Source organism: Schizosaccharomyces octosporus (assembly GCF_000150505.1).
Source record: "Schizosaccharomyces octosporus yFS286 unplaced genomic scaffold supercont6.1, whole genome shotgun sequence".
In the NCBI taxonomy this organism is placed as follows: domain Eukaryota; kingdom Fungi; phylum Ascomycota; class Schizosaccharomycetes; order Schizosaccharomycetales; family Schizosaccharomycetaceae; genus Schizosaccharomyces; species Schizosaccharomyces octosporus.
The window spans coordinates 77,863-90,800 of NW_013185619.1; the positions used below are offsets into that span (position 1 = coordinate 77,863).

Below are 12,938 nucleotides of genomic sequence, written 5' to 3' on the forward strand. Positions count from 1 at the left end.
TTTCAAATAGTTAGTTATATTGTTTTTCTTTTATATATTTATGTTTAATTCCTGGTTCCCCAAGCTCATTTATGAAATTCTACCATATTGCGCAGCATCTCGTTGCGAGGATAAACAGGCACCAATGTAAGGAGAATTCTGTCAAAAACAAAATTGCGATTTACCATAGAGTGGAAAGAAACTAGGTAAAACCAAAAACGAAATTTAATTGGAAAAGAAATCAGTATATAAGAAACGGTTCGGATTGGAAAAATAGGATCATTTTACGATAGCAGCGTGGTTGGTTGTTTGTTTACACTATTCACAAACGATTGATTTTCCACTGTTTGACTGTCATCAAATCCTCTTCGTAAAGGAAATGTGCATTTTTTAAAGATTTAATTGGATTTCAATTGGTTTTGACGAAGAATGCTGGAGTTAAAAACTGAGATTATCGATGAGACCGCGTCTGCTTCAATCCTTGATTTGCATGAAACAGAACGAATTGAAATAAAGGGAAGTTCAGTACATTACTATGTTAATGATCATATCAATCGAACGTTTGACTATAGCCTGGACAGCCAACAAGTGCGAGCGGCATTAATCACAACATTTGATAAGAATAGAAAGGCAATTGTAGTTATTTTGGATGATATTGGATACATTTATTATGTCAATGATCAAAATAACGACACGTATATTGTGAATATTCCATTTTCCACGAAAAGTGCTTGGTCTTCTCCAAAGGGTATCTATTTGGAACGTCTCTATGCTGATAGCGAAGATAAAAATGATGGTTGGCCACGCATATTTTGTTTGAACGGGCCCCTAGACGAGTTAAGCCTGATCCGCGTCGAAGGAAAGAAGAAGCTTTCGGCCCATGATACCATTGTCTATATTGTGAACGATATCGTCGTTACCCATAATGACAAAGAGAAGAGACTTTCATTTTGGAGAAGCAGGTTTTCGGATACAAATGCACATACTGTTAGTCAAAGATCTCGGGGGAAACGGAGATCTAGTGTCCTTTCAAAGGACAGGCTGTCAGAAATTACACGTTCAGAATCTTTGTACTACTCGGCCAATGATTCCATGTTTAATAAATTTGAAGAGGAAGGCTTTGTATACTCTTCCGTTTTTTCACATATTGAGTCATTTCCCATGAGCACTGTGAGTTCTTTCGATTCCATAATTGTAAATGGAGTTCTTGTCATATTCTCTCTCGTGAAAGAACTACAAAAGGCTTATATGATGATTTTCCGTCTCGTACAAGGAAAGCCTCCTTATTTTCTTGATTCTTTGCAACTTCATTCCACCAATATCGCAGCGTTAAAATCTAAACATCTTCAGAAAATTGTGGTACTTTCTGCTAAAGGAAAGGTTACTCTGGAATCTCCCATGTCGCCTTCACTTACCATAGAAGGAACATTTACTAATTTCTCTGTTCGTGGCGCCTCTCTCTATTTGACAGATACAAAAGGAAGGCAGAGATACCTTTCTATAGATCGAAGCGTATCCAACAGTCTTGTTAACTGGTCATTTACTGTCTTACGCCATATTTTACCGCTGCGTGAATATGAAATCTTTTATACGGGCTACTTGTTTTCTTTATTTACGTATAAACTAAATGACGATGAAGCTTTTTTTTCAGCAGTCTTAGCATGTTTTTTCTTCTTTTCGTCTGTCCGAGAATATCCCGAAACAACTGATACTCTGGAAGAGGTGATCTATTTTCCATCTTCAATAAGTTTTAAAAAAGAGTTAAAGATCGCCATGTTTCTTTCCTCAGAATTTGATTATTCTTCTTTTAAACAGTTCCTCCCGTTGATTAGTTTGTCACTACATTTCATATCTGAGGAGCTGAGATTAGACGTTACTTCGAAACCTAGGAAAGATTATCTGACCTCCTTCTTATATCAATTAAGTTATCTGATGGGTTGGAGTCGCTTTGCTGAGTATTATGAACTTGATATCTCTGACATTTGTAAAGTTCAACCGATATCGTTGCATTTACAAATCCAAGAACCAAGTGAATTACCATCAATATACAAATGGATGATTGAATGTTTTTATCATCAGAAAATTTCAATTTCCTACAGTCCTGAGATATATGGCTTACCATCTTCATGTTATTCCCTATTCCCCCAAAGTTATGCTTTCTTTCAGCTTTTTGATTGCTTATTTAATAATGAAATGTCATTGCATAATTTTGTTGAAGAGATGGTGCGTCTTGGTATAACAAGGCAACGGATTGAAAGATATCCTTCAGGTATTGCCTCCATTTTATACACTATATTGGATACATGTGCTTATGACTTCCCAGGATATTGGGGTAGCGAAGAACTGCAAATGGTTAACCGTTTGGATGTTGATAGCTTTTTACATCCCAAAAAATCAAATTGGTTTTTATCTACCTCGACGGAAGAGAACAAGGATATTAGAGTTCTGACTAATTCTGTAACCGATTTCACGCTTAATGATTCGATAAATACCCATACTAAACAGCCTTATGCTGATATGATTTTTCGTCAGGACCGTCGATTAGCAGAGGTTGAACAATTGTTATGTTACTCCAAACAAATAAGCGTTATGACTGATCAATTTGATATTGATCTTAGTTCAGTCACTATGCAACAGAAACTAGCTCAGTCAATATGCATTAGAAGTCTAGCAATACCTATTGGCACTGGCATGTTAACATATGGAACTAAAAATCCTCTCCCTACTGAACGAATAAGTCCCCTTCCGTTCAAATTTACGGTTCATTTGCATCCTGGTACCTTATTGATTAATCCTGACAAAGACTTTATAACATCTTCGTTGACAGAATGGCCTGAGTTTCACGCTGGTGTCTCTCAAGGTCTTACAGTGTCCCAGTCGTCTAAAGAAGTTAATACCAGCTGGATAATGTTTAATAGGCCTACTACACTTACACCTTTTCATGCTGGATTTTTGCTTGGTTTAGGACTTAACGGTCATTTGAAAGAACTAGCTACATGGCATTCCTTTATTTACTTAACTAGTAAGCACGACATTACAAGCATCGGGCTGCTTTTGGGATTGTCGGTATCCTATCTCGGTACCATGGATGCAAAAATAACCAAATTGTTAAGTGTGCATGTATTGGCATTATTACCGATGGGGTCTAGCGAATTGAATATTTCGCCTTTGACGCAGACCGCGGGAATATTAGGGATTGGGCTACTCTTTTTTAACTCTTGTCATAGACGAATGTCAGAAGTTACCATGGAGGAGATATTAACACCCGAGCAAAATCAATATAAAAATGAAGGCTATAAGCTCGCCGCAGGGTTCGCTTTAGGTTTAATAAACCTTGGCAAAGGCTCAAATCTTCCGGGAATGGCAGATTTGAAGCTCGTTTCAAGACTGCAAATGGGTATATCCAGTCAAGCTGCTTTCCAGTCTCTAGAAACCGGATCCCCTGGAGCAATAATGGCACTAGTTTTGATTTACCTAAAAACCAACGATATTGAGATTGCGAAAAAAATTGATATTCCCAAGTCTAGATATCTACTTGACTTTTATCGACCAGATATAATTCTTTTACGAGTTTTAGGAAAGAACCTAATAATGTGGGATGAAGTTAAAGCAGATTTTGAATGGGTGAAAAGTCAAATACCTGAAATAATGATTTCACAATTTGATTTGCGTGAAAAGAATACATTATCCTCAGATGATCTACTATTGTATAATGTAATAAGTGGCATATGTCTTTCACTTGGGCTTCGTTTTGTCGGTTCAGGGAATCTAAAAGCAAAAGAGATACTTCTTAACTTTTTGGATAATTTTATCCGACTTTGTCGTTTACCAGCAAAGACTTACGATGAAAGGGTAACCTCAGTTACTGTCGTTCGTTGTACTCACGTAGTTGCTCTTTCCGTTGCATGTGTAATGGCAGGATACTGCGATCTGGAAGCACTACAAAGACTACGATTATTGCATGGAAGAATTGAGCCTGCGAACTATGGCGCTCAAATGGCTACGCATATGGCTCTTGGAATATTAACGTTAGGAGAAGGTCGCTATTCTCTGTCTCATAGTAATTTGGCAATTGCAGCATTATTAATCTCTTTATATCCCCAGTTTCCAAAAAACTCTCAGGACAATCATTCACATTTGCAAGCTTCTAGGAACCTTTGGGTCCTTGCTGTTGAAGAGAGATGCTTAATTCCTAGGGATCAGGAAACAAAGAAGCCTTGTGTGATCCCCATGAGAATAGGCCATAAGGATGGTACAGTGGAAAACTTCGAAGCACCCGGGCTTTTACCGTCTTTAGATAACATACACTCCATAACGACGTTAAGTTCAAAGCATTGGAAGTTGGATTTGGACCTCGAGTCCAATACTACTTATCGCGATTTGTTACAACAATCACAAATTCTTACATTAGTACCTTATGATGATACAGATCCTAAAAACGAATCTTCAAATTTTCTGAGTCAAATTGACAAATCTTCTAACCCTCTCTGGGACTTGGTGAAAACAAGTAGCCTATTTGAAGGACCAAAGAATGCATTGAATCAGGCGACTCAATCGAAATCACGAACAAATAGTGCACTTTCTACAAAACTGTCGCTTACGATGTCATTAAGCGAACTTTCAAATGATCAGCTTACAAGCGTTCAAATATTGTTACAATTTTTCGAATCGTGCTGGAGCGGAATCTTGAAAGAAAAGTTTCACAACCGACAATACTCGTTTTTGTCTCGTGAGTTTGTTGAAGATTTGAGTCTTCGAGTCTGGGAGCTCGTGCATGCCGTTTCTAATACGAAAAATGATTAATGACCTTTATGAATGAATAATGTTGTTTGGGTTGCTGAATGTTTTTAAGTAATAGCATCCAGGACATGAAAGATCTTTAGACATTTATTTAACTCTAAATAATTTCAGAAAAGAAATATGTGTCAGCATATCTCTCCATAGAACGGAGCCACGATACATCTACAAAAATCCGAGTCTGTCTACTGCGTAGCTGTGTACAATTAGACATATAAATGTTGCACTTCTTCCTAAAACAATTAAACAATCGGTGGTTATAAATTTGGCTCATCCTTTGTAACACATGAATTTACTGAATACGATGAAGTTTCTCGTACCTTTCTATATAATATTATGAGGAACTACAAAATTATACGCATTATATCTATAAAAAATATATATAAACAAGCTAAATGTCTTCCACAAGATTTCACTTCTCTTCCAATTTCCAGCTTTTCAAATGATTGAAATATCATATTATGCCCTTCTTGTATTTTACTAAATTTAATTGTTATTTTAGCGAGTCTAACAGTATCGTTAATTAAGGTATCTGTGTTACGCTAGTTTTCCGTGACATACATTACGAAGACGACGGAAGACATTATTCCTCCTCAATCAATGACTTCAAGCATATTGAAGAATGACAACACCGTGGTTCACCTGTCCTTAGCATAACACAAGCTCCAAAATCGCAATCTTATAAACCGAAGAGAGACTATTTGTGGTGGTGTTCTATCTGCGAATCTGCAGACGAAATAGAAAGCACGAAGCGAATACTGTGAAGGAAACATACATATAGCGTCAGGTATTCCTGTTTGTCTTCTAATTAACGCGCTTCTTCGATTTAAACGTACATTGAAGTTGTTACTGTTTTCTAACCTGAAAAAGCGACGATTTACTGATTTCAAAATTAAATTACTTTCAAATAATTAGAAGCAAATTGTGGAAGACGTAGAGTTTTCCTTCTGATAAAAGAAGTACAGTATAGACGAGTTTCAGTACTGATTGGTTTATTGGATTATTTCATTATCTAATAAGCCTAAAGATTTTTGTTGGTGACTGTGTTGTATCATAATTTCACTTGTATTTTATTATATCGTATAGGAATTCTTGCCTGTTGGAAACCGACTTCGTTTTATCTTAGTAATGCAAACCGCAACTTATCCGGCGTCATCTAGTGATCAGGACAGCAAAGTGGACGGGTATATGGACCGACAGCCAGAAGATAAACCCGATTCCCCTGCTCAGAATCAAACTAGTGATGAATCGCAAGATCAATCTTCAGCGGAAAAAGGTTCTTCAAATAATGTTTGGACTTCTGGTATTCCTGCTGCATTAGAAGAAGCAACTATGACTCAGCCGGCACCGTCAACTTCTGAGGGACCTCAAGTAGAGACCATGCAATCCATGCAACAAAAGGAGGTTGCTACACCTGAACAGCAAGCATCTTCTAATTTTACAGACAAATCTGTCGCTTCATCCAGCGATGCCGCATCTCGGAGCACCGAGAATAATCAATATAAAAATACAGGCAAAAGCATTGACAACGTTCGGGACCGTCAAATGCGGAAATCGCGACTTACGCAATTGCTTGATTTACAAAGAAAGCGAATTCGTCCTGCAGATCATTCAACCAAAGGTCGCTATGGAATCCAAGACTTTGGTTTTCTTCAAACTTTAGGTACGGGTTCGTTCGGAAGAGTACATCTTGTTCAATCCAAGCACAACCGGTTGTTCTATGCGATAAAAGTTTTAGAAAAACGGAAGGTGGTAGACATGAAGCAAGTGGAACACACTTGCGATGAGCGGTATATCCTTTCTAGAGTTCAGCATCCTTTCATAACCATTTTGTGGGGAACATTTCAAGACGCTAAAAATTTATTTATGGTCATGGATTTCGCAGAAGGAGGTGAGTTGTTTTCTCTCCTTAGAAAATGCCATCGCTTCCCAGAAAAGGTTGCAAAGTTTTATGCTGCTGAAGTTATATTAGCTCTAGATTACTTGCATCACAACCAAATTGTGTATCGGGATTTAAAGCCTGAAAATCTTTTACTTGATCGATTTGGACACTTAAAAATTGTCGATTTCGGATTTGCAAAGCGTGTTTCTACGAATAATTGTTTCACCTTATGTGGAACCCCCGACTACTTAGCTCCTGAAATTATTTCCTTGAAGCCCTATAACAAAGCCGCTGACTGGTGGTCTTTGGGTATTTTCATCTTTGAAATGCTTGCTGGTTATCCTCCTTTCTATTCGGAAAATCCTATGAAACTTTATGAGAACATTCTTGAAGGCAGCATTTCTTATCCCCAATATTTCTCCCAAGCTAGCATTGACCTTATGGATCATCTTCTTCAAAGAGATATTACGAATCGGTATGGAAATTTAAAAGATGGAAGTATGGATATCATTATGCATCCTTGGTTCCGAGATATTAGTTGGGATAAAATCTTGACTCGTAAAGTTGAAGTTCCTTATGTACCTCCAATCCGTGCTGGCATGGGTGATTCGAGTCAATTTGAGGCTTATGCCACTGGGCCTACTAATTATGGTAACGATGAGAATCCAGAATTCTCTGATATTTTCCAAGACTTTTAAGACTCTAAATGAATTGGAAAATTTGATATTTATTCTATTTTTGGCAGTCGTAAAAGAATAAATCCTTGAATTATGATGACTATGATTTGTATGTTATCTTGGAATCCTTTTTGATTGTTCTTTATTGCTTTTTGGGTTCTATATAATTGCTACCGATTCAATAATTCGTCCTATAAATATTTATTAATTTTGGCATCGTGTGAACATGTTTATGTCTCATGATTGGTTATGGACGGATTATAAAAAAGAAATGCCATATGTTATGCATTTTATACAAAAAGAAAAGAAAAGGTTTATTGATGATTGTGAAGTCTTTTCCCTTATTTCTCTTTTACAGTTTTGATTTCTGTGACTATTTAGCTTGCTTTCAATGAATCCTAATAAAAAATGCCTTCTACTTGCAAGTAATATCTGCAAAGTTGATGTGCTTTTATTTTTGCCTGTTCAAATTATTAACTAACGTTTTAATTTATCTCATTATTAATATCATGAACAGTAATAAAATGAGATTTTAAGTTCTCAAACTTACATTAGATTAATATATCGTATGAAATTGATCTTGTTTTTCAAACCAAGAATAAGTTAAGGACGGCTAAGTATACAAAGAAGCATTAGCGGTCCTTGTAAAAAAATTCTTAAATCAATTTGAGGCATCCACAATATTAGCAACGTCGATTAAATAATTAAAGGTATCCCTTACCTTATAGTCAAAAAAATCAAAATAAAATAAAAAAATAAGTTATTATTTAGATGATTTTCACCCATCCAGGAATGACTTCCGACTTCAAACAGTCAGGATCATTCTGCCCTTGAAGTTGAACCCCATTTTCCCGCAGAAATTGAACAGAAGAACGTGCATTAATCATTAAAGCCTCATAAGGATCGGCTTTTACTTTTCCTTTAAGTAATTTAAAAATCATACTTGGTAAAAGAATTGGTAAATCACTTTGGTTTGCATGGACTGTCCCATCTAAGACGAACACGTGCGATGGTTTCTTAGTTGGTATAATTTCGAATTTGTCAGAAGAAGTTTCCTCATCAACCTTTGATTCTGACTTACGATCCAAAAGCCAATTCTCTAAGGCATCATAATTATCAGCCCAGTGTCGAAATTCATAAGATACGATCATCATAGTAGGGTACTTTATTTTTTGTATATTCATCTGGAGTACAGGCAGCATCCAAATGTCATACAAAAGCACACATTTATATTCTTCATGATGTAGGTTATTGCAATCCAGAGAACGAGCTAATGAATTTGCTATAAATGCAGCAGTGGCGGCGCCAAAAGAATGACCTGAAAGTAAAAGCTCTCCTTTTGAAGTGTTCAAACGACCTTTTAGTGATTCAAAGAGCTGTCTACAGGTGTCGGGGTTTCCAGAGCAAGAATAGGCTGTGTCAAGACTAGGCACACCGTATTCATTGATTGTGCGTATCATTTTCACGGCAAGCTGGATTTCTCTTTCACGAAAGCTTAATCTATCCTTTTGTAGTTCTATGGTTTCCTTGCTGTAAAAATCCTTGATTTCTCGATACTGCACAAGATAACCTTTATCATCCGGGTGACTAGGATCACGAACAGTCGATATTATAGCAGTTTGGTCACGGTGTTCTAAAGCCAAAACAACGATTCCGTAAGAAGAGATATTCCCACATAAGGAGGAATAAAGGTTCCTCGAACCCAAAAGTCCATGGCTAAATAACAGTACAGGCAGCTTGGTGTTTTGGTTATCCTGAAACACAGTCCCCTCGTAAACAGGTAAAGATGTTTTTGAAAATTGTGCTGCACATGCACGAATCACCCACCATTTGAATCCTTTTGCAATATGTGGAATCCCTTCATTGAAGGGCAGCCAAAACTCGTCTTTTCGGGACCTGAGATCTTCAGTTGGGAAAATGGGGTAAAACATTCGTAATTTGACTGTTTTTAATTCATGTTCAATATTTGGCAACTTCCATTGAAGTTCTTTAGGAACACTCATTTCAATTACCACCGAACCAACACGTAATGGACCCTCATACTCGGGCAAGGCAGCAGTAGGTATAATTGAAAATTTCATGTTTTAATTATGAAACTGTGATTAGCAACAATCAAATAAAGATTTCTTGGGTGGTGAGCCAAAGCTAATGTCCTAAAATAGTGCCCAATTCTATTTATTGTATGTTCACTGAAACTCGCGAAAAACCCAAAAAAATAAATATTAACTAAAAGATAATATTTTTAAATCATAGATGTATGCAAATTGAATAGTTGGTTGCTGAAAAGGCAAACTACTGTCAAAACGGACTTATATTGGAAATGGTATGTTTCCTACAGTGTTTAGAGGAGTAGGAAAATCATTGATAATTCATTCCAAAGACTCAAGTAATTACAATATGTTACTGTACAAAAAAAAACAAATTTCATTAAGACCTTTTCTTTTTTTTTGGCTTTAATACAGTACTCAGTTCACGTATCATCAAGTTGCATATCCTCCGTATCTTGTACAGATGCTACTCCATCACCTTTAACGCCCCCTTCTAGTCTTGTATTATCAGAACTGTTTTCTTGCTTGTCTTCAAAACTTGCAGGAGCTTGGTAGGAAGCAGCGTACGCATCAAGTTCTCGATCGAGATCTTCATGAGAAATGGAATGAGCTTGGGAATTTCGTTTTTTATTTGAACGTCTTAGTTTCCTAGATGGAGCTTCTTTACCAGCATCTTCGGTACCGGAAAAAGAAATTCGATCCAGCAGGGACGTGGGAGGTTTCAAATATAGCTTAATAGGCTGATCATTAACAAAACGACCTTCTAAGCTATTAACAGCATTTGATGCTTCTCCTTTCGAAAAGAAGAAAGCACGACAGGTTCCTTCAGAACGACCGGCTCGATCGTAATCCACTTCAATAGAATGAGGGTGAAAATCAGACAGAAGTGACTAAGAGAATTTGTTAACATTGATCATCTTATGGTGAATAATTGGAAAACACGACTGAATAAAAATAACGGTCAAGAAGATGACTTCATTGAACATTGAGCAAACAGGTTGAAAATTATATCCTCTAAAATTTCCAGAAAAAAAAAATACTTCTTTTAAATCAAGGGCCATGAGTTTTCGAGTATCAGTTTTTTCTCTTTATAGGCTCTGATCTGTAAGGTAAAAGCCTTTAGTTACAGTTGACATTGATGAAATCTCGCAGTAGGCCTTTCATGTTTCATCCGAATAAAACATTGAATGTCATACTGGACATCCAAAGTAGAAAACTCACGCCGTTCTGCTCAAGCCGGTTGCTCCAATACCGTATTCATATGTTTATACAACGTACCCTGATATTCTCTTCAGATAGTTCATAATGTAAATTTTCAATAATAACCGTGTGTAAAGATTCAGAGGAAGTGTTTCTAGAGTACTGTTAGTTAACCGGACCAACGAATATAGCTAAAGTTGTTGGAAAACCAAAATAAGCAGCTCTAGTTGTAAACATACCTATCCCTTCCTTTTCTAATATATTTTACGCTTCCAGAAGAGTCATCTTCCTGGTTCAAATCATGCTGCCATGGTTCATCGTCTATAGAAGGATTCTGATAAGTAGATCTTTTTACTGGTTTCTGGATTCCATGCAAACAGTTAGCATTCAATAAAAATATGGATTTAGAATATTTCGCGAGCATATACCTTTCCCCGTCTTTTGGTAATTCTCTTCTGACGATCGGATTTTCCTGTTCTTCGAAAGACACTACTTTTCTAAATTGTAAATGATACTGTTCATTTTAATTGACTTACTCTTTTGTCTTTAATAATTTCATCCAAGGATCTGTCCAGCGACATATCCATCGTTATGGTTCTTGACGTGAACAACTCTCCCGTTCTTTGCTTTGCATCCTTTACCAATATTGAACAAGGGCACTTGTTTGTAATTATAATCTTTCATCAAGAAAATAGGAGTTAACTGTATATTACAATCATTGTTTCTACTCTTAATTTGCTGAATTGCTTTTTCTTGCTGCTTTTTTAGATTCTATTGCTTCAAGCTGAATTACGTGAACACACTCTTTCTTAACGACGTAGCTGTTTTCTTACTTTAGTAAAGAAGAAAGCTTAATTGTTTTGTGGAATCAATTTTACTTCTCTTGTTTCTGCAAGTATACTTAAGCATTATGAGTTTTTCCTTGGAACAACAGTTTATGCTCGAAAAGCCTGGAATTCTGTTATCTTTCGAACAATTGAGATTGAATTTTAAACAAGAAGTTCGACAAGTAGAGCATGAATCCCACGCAATGACTTCGGCGCTTACAGGGTTGCTTCAAAAGTCAATTCCACTTGAAAGTAAAACCCAAGAAATTGATAACCTGATCTTAAGGATACGGAATTTAAAGAAGAAGGTAAATGCCTCTATAGTCATATATTGCTAACAGTCATTTAGATGGAACAGCTAAAAGAGGTCGAGAAAATGCATATTCAGCGAACAAGACTGCGGTTACAGTTCATAAATACTCTCAGCCAAATTGAGGACTTGGACTCACCCGAATTTTTAGATTGGTCTAAGACTCGTTTGAATAGATTGATTGCAGATTACATGTTAGCAAACGGCTATCATGACTCTGCCATAAAACTGTGTAAAAATTCCGATCTTTATGAAATGGTTGACATTGATGTATATAAGAGGTACCAACAAATACTCGATTCTATTTTACGACATGAGTTGAAAGAAGTACTTGCATGGTGCGCCGAGCATCGATCGATTTTGAAGAAGATCAACAGTACACTCGAACTCGAAATTCGGATTCAGCGTTTTGTTGAACTGGTAAAGACAAACAAAAAGGTTCAAGCAATTAATTTTGCAAGAACTTACTTTGGTAATTGGACCAAAACGCATGCAGACCGTCTTCAGCAAGTTGCTGCCTTATTGGCAATTCCGTACTCTTCAAAAGTCTTTAGATATAATGTAAGCTTATCCCTTAATTTTTACCTCTTCTAACACTTAATTAGGAATATCTTTCTGATCAACGGTGGGACTTCTTGGCATCTTTGTTTTCCAAAACGTTTAGCCAAGTGCATTCTCTTTCCTCTGTCTCCATTCTACATATTGCGATAGCTGCTGGTCTCTCTTCCTTGAAAACTCCTTCTTGTTATAATTACGAGGATGAACACAGCATTGATTCCTTTCAATCCTCAGCCATTCGACAGTGTCCTGTATGCACTCCAAACCTAAGCGCTCTTGCACAGTCTTTACCTTATGCTCATGTTACTCAATCTGTTATTGTTGATTCATTGACGGGTTCTCGACTGGATAGCGATAATCGGCCTGTTGCGCTTCCAAATGGACATGTTTACGGAATTAAAAGCTTAATTGCATGGAATGAAGCTAATGGAACACAAGAAGGATATTTGAAGGATCCCTTCTCAGGAAAAGATTATCCCTCTGAATCACTCAGGAAGGTGTATGTGGTGTAATACCAGCTCTGTCTTCTTTAAGATGTTCACGAAGAAATATATAATGATCATAATGAGTCTTTGATGTTAAGCAATAGTTATAATAAATAATGAATCAAGCTTCATTTGCGAATATCCTTATATTCTAATGCAATTAATTATTATTTGT

At 36.6% G+C, this 12,938-nt stretch overlaps 5 protein-coding genes across 5 annotated transcripts; 3 read left to right on the top strand and 2 right to left on the bottom strand.

The window, feature by feature from the left end:
- The first annotated feature begins 117 nt into the window (after positions 1-117).
- On the top strand, positions 118-5,490 carry SOCG_02657 (anaphase-promoting complex subunit Apc1). Its single transcript, XM_013161148.1, has one exon. The coding sequence runs from the start codon at positions 409-411 to the stop codon at positions 4,780-4,782; it is 4,374 nt and encodes a 1,457-aa protein (XP_013016602.1). The 5' UTR covers positions 118-408; the 3' UTR covers positions 4,783-5,490.
- SOCG_02658 (AGC/PKA protein kinase Pka1) lies at positions 5,424-7,877 on the top strand. Its single transcript, XM_013161149.1, has one exon. The coding sequence runs from the start codon at positions 5,905-5,907 to the stop codon at positions 7,354-7,356; it is 1,452 nt and encodes a 483-aa protein (XP_013016603.1). The 5' UTR covers positions 5,424-5,904; the 3' UTR covers positions 7,357-7,877.
- On the bottom strand, positions 7,703-9,707 carry SOCG_02659 (PAF family phospholipase A2). Its single transcript, XM_013161150.1, has one exon. The coding sequence runs from the start codon at positions 9,414-9,416 to the stop codon at positions 8,103-8,105; it is 1,314 nt and encodes a 437-aa protein (XP_013016604.1). The 5' UTR covers positions 9,417-9,707; the 3' UTR covers positions 7,703-8,102.
- A 24-nt stretch (positions 9,708-9,731) lies between these two features.
- SOCG_02660 (THO complex subunit) lies at positions 9,732-11,233 on the bottom strand. Its single transcript, XM_013161151.1, has 5 exons — positions 11,120-11,233; positions 11,012-11,080; positions 10,823-10,944; positions 10,662-10,737; positions 9,732-10,273 (listed from the first exon to the last, which is right to left on the bottom strand). Exons 1-5 carry the CDS (start codon positions 11,168-11,170, stop codon positions 9,806-9,808), a joined length of 786 nt encoding a protein of 261 aa, XP_013016605.1. The 5' UTR covers positions 11,171-11,233; the 3' UTR covers positions 9,732-9,805.
- A 260-nt stretch (positions 11,234-11,493) lies between these two features.
- Positions 11,494-12,790, top strand: SOCG_02661 (ubiquitin ligase complex subunit; the record flags this gene model as incomplete). The annotated part of the gene is made up of 3 exons (XM_013161152.1): positions 11,494-11,718; positions 11,760-12,281; positions 12,326-12,790. 3 exons carry the CDS (start codon positions 11,494-11,496, stop codon positions 12,788-12,790), a joined length of 1,212 nt encoding a protein of 403 aa, XP_013016606.1.
- Positions 12,791-12,938: the final 148 nt, after the last annotated feature.

Coding starts and splice junctions, on each gene's coding strand:
- SOCG_02657 (XM_013161148.1), top strand. CDS start 409: ATGCTGGAGTTAAAAACTGAGATTATCGATGAGACCGCGTCTGCTTCA.
- SOCG_02658 (XM_013161149.1), top strand. CDS start 5,905: ATGCAAACCGCAACTTATCCGGCGTCATCTAGTGATCAGGACAGCAAA.
- SOCG_02659 (XM_013161150.1), bottom strand. CDS start 9,416: ATGAAATTTTCAATTATACCTACTGCTGCCTTGCCCGAGTATGAGGGT.
- SOCG_02660 (XM_013161151.1), bottom strand. CDS start 11,170: ATGGATATGTCGCTGGACAGATCCTTGGATGAAATTATTAAAGACAAA. Junction 11,081..11,119: donor AAATTATTAAAGACAAAAGA/GTAAGTCAATTA, acceptor TTTACAATTTAG/AAAAGTAGTGTCTTTCGAAG. Junction 10,945..11,011: donor TTACCAAAAGACGGGGAAAG/GTATATGCTCGC, acceptor CATGGAATCCAG/AAACCAGTAAAAAGATCTAC.